The sequence below is a fragment of the Heptranchias perlo genome, chromosome 5, assembly GCF_035084215.1.
Source record: "Heptranchias perlo isolate sHepPer1 chromosome 5, sHepPer1.hap1, whole genome shotgun sequence".
NCBI classification, from domain to species: domain Eukaryota; kingdom Metazoa; phylum Chordata; class Chondrichthyes; order Hexanchiformes; family Hexanchidae; genus Heptranchias; species Heptranchias perlo.
In genome coordinates, this window is record NC_090329.1 from 36,791,441 (window position 1) to 36,799,362 (window position 7,922).

Below are 7,922 nucleotides of genomic sequence, written 5' to 3' on the forward strand. Positions count from 1 at the left end.
TATAAAATGGTCACTAATAAATTCAATAGGGAATTCAGGAGAAACAACTTTACCCTGTTGGGCCTAATGGCCTGTTTCTGTGCTGTACATTCTATGTAAAATATATATGATATACACATATATCATAGTAGGTACAGCACAGGAGGAGGCCTTTCTAATATAACTTTGGTGAAAATGGCAGTAACCATGGCTGTTATAACTGTACAAGGAATGGAAAAACACGTGTTTGACAAGCCAGAATTTGACTGGCTTTCTGGTGCAATTTCAGGAGGGAATGGTTTTGAGGTCAGTTAAACAGCAGGTTACCTTAGTTGCTGTGTGAAAATATTATCCGCTCAATTCAGAAATTAAGCAAATCATTATGAAGGTGAGTTAATGTGGAAAAGGTCTATGTTGACTGCTAAACCAAAAGTATACTGTTATGAAAATTGCCAGTTATATAGGGGGGAGATTTCCACTCCTCATTATAGCAAAATTGTAAAAACAAATATACATGTATCTCACATATGTTCCCCCATAGTGTCTGTCTATTGAGCTGCTTGATGTAATCATATAGTCATTAGCATTTGTCTCCATGTTCCTTTTTGTTCTTGTTAAAATGGATACATTTGTGCAACATCCGGACAATAAAGAAATCTTTTGTCCCAACTGGTAAATATTTTAAGATTATAATTGACTAATCAGTTTTAGGTAATAACTTTCTTCAATGAGAGTTTAGTTTTTTTTCATCATTACATGATGCAGTAATCATGTTTTTTTTTCTTCTTCTTCCCCTGTTTAGGTCGTTGGAATATTTGCAGGCTTTGGCTTGCTGCTGTTAGTAGCATCACCTTTCCTCCTGCTTGCCACACCATTTGTCCTCTGCTGCAAGTGCAAATGTAACAAAGGAGATGATGATCCTTTACCCACATAATCCTGTGCCCAGAAACAGAAAAAAAGGATGACTGCATTTTAAGAACATTCTTTCCTATTTTACTTATCATTTTAAACTGCCTTATTTTGACCCACCATATTTCCCAGTGCCAAAATTTGCTTTCCCGATTTGCACATCAATATCACAATCTAGGGTCTGTGAGAATGCAGTAAATTTTTTTTAAAGTTTGTGACCAGAAGAAATCTGGATGCCCAAGAGACAGTTTATTCAGAGAAAATGAACAGGAATATGCTACTCTGCACAAAAGCTCTGGAATGCAGGTAGCAAGCTTTAAAAAGTACTTGTTTAAATGGTTCCAAAAGAAGCAATATTCTTGACAATGTACAGCTGTGCATTTAAATACAAAATATATGTAGGTTGAATAAGATTATATGAAGAGAGGAAAAAATGCAATTTTGTAACAAAAAGCTGAAAATGCAGAGCAGATTCTTCAGCACCTGTAAAGAGAAAAGACAGGTTAACATTTTAGGCGTAGATCCTCTGTCAGAACAGAAGGTTGTAATAGGTAACATTATGATAGGTCATCTATTAAAATATGAGAGCTGTTTTAATGCAAAAAATCCACATCCCTGTCTCTAAAGGGTGAAAAATCAATTTTACTGTATAAAAGCTTTTAAAGGGCATTTTTATTGATTTTTGAATTGGGCATTTAAAGGTTTTATAATTACTAGACGGCGTGACTTCCACGCTGTTTATCTGTATCTGTCTACAATATAATATCTCCATGTTTTTCTGTCTTTATTGTAAGTTTTCCAATGTATAAAGATGCACTGGGGGGAAAATTGGATCGGGGCCGTTTTTGGGCACAGGTAACGTGATGCGCTATCGCCCCGCGCCCAATGACCTCTGCGCAAGCAGGACTCAAGTTTCAGCCCACCCGAGGACTTAGCTGCAATCAGCGTTCCATTCCAGGCCTTGCACATGGAATCAATGCAATTCCCACTTTCCACCACCAAGGGGAGCTCAATCTCTTCAAGGGAGGATGTTTCTTAGAAATCTCTTAAAGGTAGCTTGTACCTGTTATTTGCTGAAAATAACAGTCCACTGTCTGCACAGAGTCTGAACGGAGATCAGACATCGCACACGTAAAACACAGGTGCAGGTCCCATCCCTATGTTTACACACTGAGTTATGTTAAAACATTGAATAAAAGTTGCACACTACTAAATCCCACATCCTCCAATCTGCACGCCAGACCTCACCAATCTGCCGATCTGAGTTGGTACCAGGCATGGATGCAGTGCAGGAAGAAGTTCAATGCTTTGACATGAGTGGTTAAGGTGAGTGAGGTCAACTGTCAAGTGGCATCTCCTACCAACTGCACCACGCACTACACCCTCATCCCCCACATACCAACAAACTCTTTCCATCAGTACCCAACTCTTCCAACCAGATGCTTCCTCTCACCCTTGCACATTACCACTGTTTCAAGCCGCCCATCCACAACTCACAGGCCACACACACTGGCAGCTATTCAACCATGACAGGCACGTCACCCAGACACACGTCCCGCTTTCTTGCAGGAAAAGGTGGCGCATATCAGGAGGCGGCAAATGGCAGTGGCATTTAGCCCCTCGAGCCTATTCCACCATTCAGTGAGATCATGGTGGACCTGTGACCTAATTCCATATACCCGTCTTAGCCCCATATCCCTTAATACCCTTGGTTCACAGAAATCTATCAATCTCAGATTTAACATTCACAAGTGAGCTAGCATCAACTGCCGTTTGCAGAAGAGCGTTCCAAACGTCTCCCACCCTTTGCGTGTAGAAGCATTTCCTAACTTCACTCCTGCACGTCCTGGCTCTAAATATTAGGCTATGTCCCCATGTCCTAATATTCAAGTCTAGGATACCTCCAAAAACGGTTGCAAATGTCTCTGCAGCCAGAAGCAATAATCCAGCCACTAACCTGTAAATTCTGCATGGCTCCTTTAAATAGCGCTTGGGGGGGGTGGGGGTGGGGGGGAAGTCCTCCAGGCACTCTAAGACACGTTCAGATGGTCGGGGTTAAGACTGTGTGTTGTGTTGAGTTGAGCGTTAAGTCCCAAAATAGTGTTATCACTTTAAATCAGCTTTGCACATTGAAGCCATTTTCTCCCTGCTTTACATAATTCCAGCATTCGTTATCTGCGCCTGCGCTAACCCCTATACCAAGATGGCATTTGGCGCACGTCACGCATGCGCATCCAAGACGCCATCTTGGATGTCGGAGAAGCCATGTAGTGCCAAAACAACTGGCGCTACATGGCCCAATTTAGCGCCCACTGTCTCTTAATAGATATCTGCAATAATATTTGTCATTTTGACTGCAGATGTGCAGCTGATCACGGACTGGGACTGTGAACATGTCGTGTACCCGGGCAAATCTTGCAACATGCTCAATGGCAGAACTGGTATTTATTGAAATTGGTCCTGATAACCATTTCTTAAAAGCTGCAGTGGTTTTAGGGGTTGTTGTCCATGAAGATGAGCACAACACATCTGAATTTTCACTCTTTAGGTTTTTTGACTTGAACAAAAACCTTATTAACATCCCTTTTTACTTTCAAGGGGTCTAATACTGTACCACAGTTTCCCTTAAAAGTGAGTGTAAATGAGGATATTGTTCATTGTTGCAACTTCTCTCTGTCGAGTCCATTTCATGTTCTGTTCCACAGTGTTAATTGGAAAGACATGAAGGGTCACAATAGGTCAGTTTTTGAAAGCCTTATTCATTATTTCAGGTTTGGCGTGACCAGAATTAATTTATGTCCTGTCGCATTTATATTATGGTTCCATAACTGTTCCAATATCTGTTAATGCCAAATTGCCCCATTTATACTGCACATGCAAAGTTGCTTAGAAGCCACAATTTCATTCGCAACTTGATCATTTTTACCTGTACTCTTCCCCCAGATTAAATTGCATTCAAATCAGCAATGGCTAAAGCACGCTGCATGCTTCAGGCTTACACAAGCAAGCTGAGAGGTGTGCCTGCCAACAACCAGAACCAAGATATCTGACCCATTGCAACTGACACTCTCTGGAACCGGGCTTTTGCTGTTGGAGGAACCTAATGATCCCTCCTCATGAGCATGGATTTGGCACCTCTACTGCTACCATGATTTTGTTCATATTGCCATGTTATCTATCATAATTCTCTTGCTGTTAGAGGCATGCTCTAGCATAAAGGGGGTATCTGTGGCTTTGGTTACTTCCTACTTCCATATTTACTCCCACTTTCTCTTATTTCCTCAGTGGTTTAATCTGATGATTTTGAACCTTCACCTCTTCTGACCCTGTTCCTGTAATTACTTCTTGGTCTGTGGGCTTAAGAGATGAATGACCAGTACTTGGAAGCACTAACTAAGGGAGAGGAGAGTGAAGAAGACAGGAAGCCTAAGGGTTCAAAATTGGTTATGAATGAACAAAAATTCTGAAGCAAAAGTATGGATAATAAGGAATAGAGGAAGTAGGGTCATGAAAACAATTGCATTGAAGAACAAAGCCAAGTCATATCAGTGAGCTCTGTGTTCATGCCAGTTTGGATGTCCTGTATCAAGTTCTCACAGTACTTACAGTGCATTGTTGAGTGTACATGTGCTCTGTCTCTACCTTAATTTCAAGACCTTTTATTCTTTAATGTCCTAAAATAATTTTTCTATAATTATGGAGAATTTCTTTAGTGTTATCAGCTACAATAACCAGCAAGGAAAAAGTAGAAGGCTTTTGTTTTTATTAAGTAAGGTGCAAAGGGCTGCTGGAACATATCATTTCTGTGCCTTTGTTTTATACTTTTCATTTCAGGTAAATGTGATGATTTTATCTGTTATCTTTTTGGGGGGTCGGTGGGGGAACACAGACAGTTCATTTCTGAGGAAATACAAATTAAGCAGAGCACACACAAGGACAAGCAGCACAAAAAATAAAGGAGGTGAGGCAGATTAACAAAGTAGAGTTTACAAGAAACAGAAATGGATATTAGAAATTCTTCAGGAACTTCTTCAGTTTTTTGGGGGGAGGAGGGAGGGAGGATGAACCTCTAATTGCGTTGTCCTTGCACCTCAGTTACTTTTAAAGTGGTTCGGTGGCAATAGTGAAATGTTTCAGGCTTTTTAAAAACCTGCCTTCACCTCATGCCAAAACAACTACGGCATATAAATATGGTTTCTTAATTAGTAATGCTCAATTTATCATTCAGAGCTGTTGACAATTTGCAGATAGCAGTCAGATTGTGAAAGAACATTACTGTTACATTTTTTTTTCACTCTCTCTTACTCCTAGATTTTTTTTGGGGGTTCAATGTTATTGACCACTCCCACAGGTGAGTGTACACTCCATATGTCCCAGAGATTGCTTGTACTTGGTCAGACAGCAAGGTCAATTTGTTGCATTCCCAGGGATTGAACGGAGAACCCTCTTCACTTTGTTTCAGCTTACTGGTTTTTTGCCATGGCAGAGTGATGCTATACTAGACTGGGACTTGGCCTTTAATTGCCAATCAAATTTATTAAACAGTAAAAGACTGTACAATCGCAATGACACAACTTAGATTTTACAATAGTTATTAAACTTAACTGTCGTCTTGTCTGAGCAGAAGATAGATAATGATTATCACTACTATGCGAAACTATGTATTCTTATGTGGCGTACTTTTCCTTTTCTCACCGTCCACAGAAACTAACTAGCCTGGCTACTCTCAAGGCTTCACACAGACTGTCTGATTTGAGCCGGCCAGGCTAAGAAATACTTTCCAGTAAATGACCAGGACCAAACACATTTAAATAATTCTCTATTAAATCTAAAAAAACAAGCTGCCAAACGAGCACAATTCAAACCAATCCCGCAAGACACCTGACTTCTATTGTGTCAAAACTATCCTAGGGCATGTTTTCTGTGAGTGAAGCTGTGTTTTAATCCCTTTATGTACCAAGACAGAATTAAGGAAGTCAATACCATGCTAAGTCTTAGACAAAGTATTTTATTTTTGCCATAATTGCATTTACCAAAATGTACTGATTGCTACTAATGGTATGACCACCTCCATTGTATTAAAGAAACAAAATGATTCTCTATGCAGCATCTTTACACAAGAATTAAGGTTAATACTACACAATGACGCAAATCAATGCAGCACTTCTTCATTGGACACCAACAAGCCAAAAAATAATTTATTAAAGGAGCAAGATAGCATAGAGCTGGAGATTCCAAACTATTTGGGGGAGAAATTCAACTCGTGCTGGCTTCCGGTGTGAAATGAGCGGTGCAATCTAAACATGCGGCCGCGTTTTTGGGAAATTGGCAAGCTGCAGACACCAATCGGTTGCCCCAATGCAGCTCACCGGTCGTGGCCTGCTGGGGAGGTAGCAAAACGGAGGGGAGTCCAGCCCAGCTAGCAGCAGCCCTCGGTATTTTTGTGGAGCCAGGAGAGCACTGCGGTCCCTTTAAGGACCGCTGGTTAGGCCACTGAAGAACCAGGACAACTGGGTAGAGCATGCATGGTGCAAACTCCGCCCAGTTGATGACCGGGGGTCCTACAAACAGCAACAGGACCCCGATTTGCATATGCAAGGCACCTAACAGCAGTTTCAGGTGAATGCCCTACACATCTGGAAGTAGCTGGCTTCCAACTTGGCAGCTTGTGGCACTTCCGGGGGAGATTGTGCACAGAAGATCATCACCCAAAATTCGTCCCTCCAACCTTGATTCTTCACCCAAAAAACAGGCACAACATTGTTCAATTTCCTCCCTCCCCCCGCCTTGTCTCCGCAAGCTATATAGTTGGATACCATGGAGCTTTGGGGGCCACATAAAATTTTAATCCATGATCCCATTAATTTCTGTCTATCTCAAGTTGCTAATACTTAACAGATATTGGCGAATTTATCTGCCAATGAGCAAAAAGTGCTAAGAACAGTCCTTTCCAAACCTCCAGGATCACACAATTCAAACAGGACAAACTACTGAAGAGCAAATATAAGTGCCAATAGCTGCCTGTGCTTTGAGGGCAGGATTGTCAGGGCTCTGGGGCTACTGTTCGGATACCCCAACCCAGAGTAAGCTAACATCAGTAATAAAAGAACAGTGAAAAAATTCTTTTGGCCTGTAATTTTGATTTAGTTCAGTACCAGAGAGCTCTCCTTCCAACAGGGCACTGCGCTACTTGTGTTAGTTCTGTACACCTCAGAAAGTGGCCCATTCCCATCCCAGAGTGGGAACTAACTGATGCAGATCTGTTAGCGCTGGCTGTGTATTCCTGTTTTATTCCTCTTGATAACATCAGTGGAACATCTTTCTGGTGTGAGGAGAGCTCTGAAATAGAGAATCTCAATCACAAAATGGAGGATACATCCAGTCATGTTCATTGTTAATCACTTTTTTACGATTACATACATAGGTGGAAAGTACTTTACATTAAAATCACTCCCTCCACATTTCTGAATGTTGCCTTTTTGTTACTTATGGTCTGTGTGAGGGTGTGGATGGATACTTGAAAATAGTGTTTTAAATGTTTATCTACGCATATGATTTTGATCTATATTTTTAAGTACTTGTGGTTGAATGTGTTTTGGGGGTTTTCCCAGTTGTCTGCCATAACTTTGATGGAAGATCCCCGGAAACCCCATAGAAATGGCATTTCTCCACAATTCTACACATCTTTTTCTGGCAGAAGATCGGGAGATCCTGGCGAAATGCAACCCCTTAATGTTTCCAGTGACTTTTTAAATATAGCACAGAACCAGGGTTAAGTAGCATTTATTATTTTTATTCTTTTTTTGTAGCTGTTACTCTGAAATTGGAATCCCAGACTGATGGACATTCAGACTCCAGTTATCCTTCATGGTTATTATTGGTCTTGAATGCATTACTAAGTAGAATTTAGCATACAAATACGACACAGGTTTTTAATATTTGTCAAGCTCAAAATGCGTGCTACTTCAATGAGTAGCAGGCAACCAAAGCCGCTCAGCAGCATTAGTCAAACAGCTGGTCCACGTCATCATCTT

General features: G+C 40.9%; 1 protein-coding gene across 1 annotated transcript in view; it reads left to right on the forward strand.

Moving 5' to 3' along the window:
• Positions 1-2,872, forward strand: part of LOC137321355 (probable E3 ubiquitin-protein ligase RNF144A-A) — an 86,536-nt gene extending 83,664 nt beyond the window's left edge. The window contains exon 8 of the mRNA XM_067983741.1: positions 782-2,872. Within this exon, the coding sequence (XP_067839842.1) occupies positions 782-913 (132 nt within the window). The 3' untranslated portion in view covers positions 914-2,872. The remainder of the gene's footprint in view (positions 1-781) is intronic.
• Positions 2,873-7,922: the final 5,050 nt, after the last annotated feature.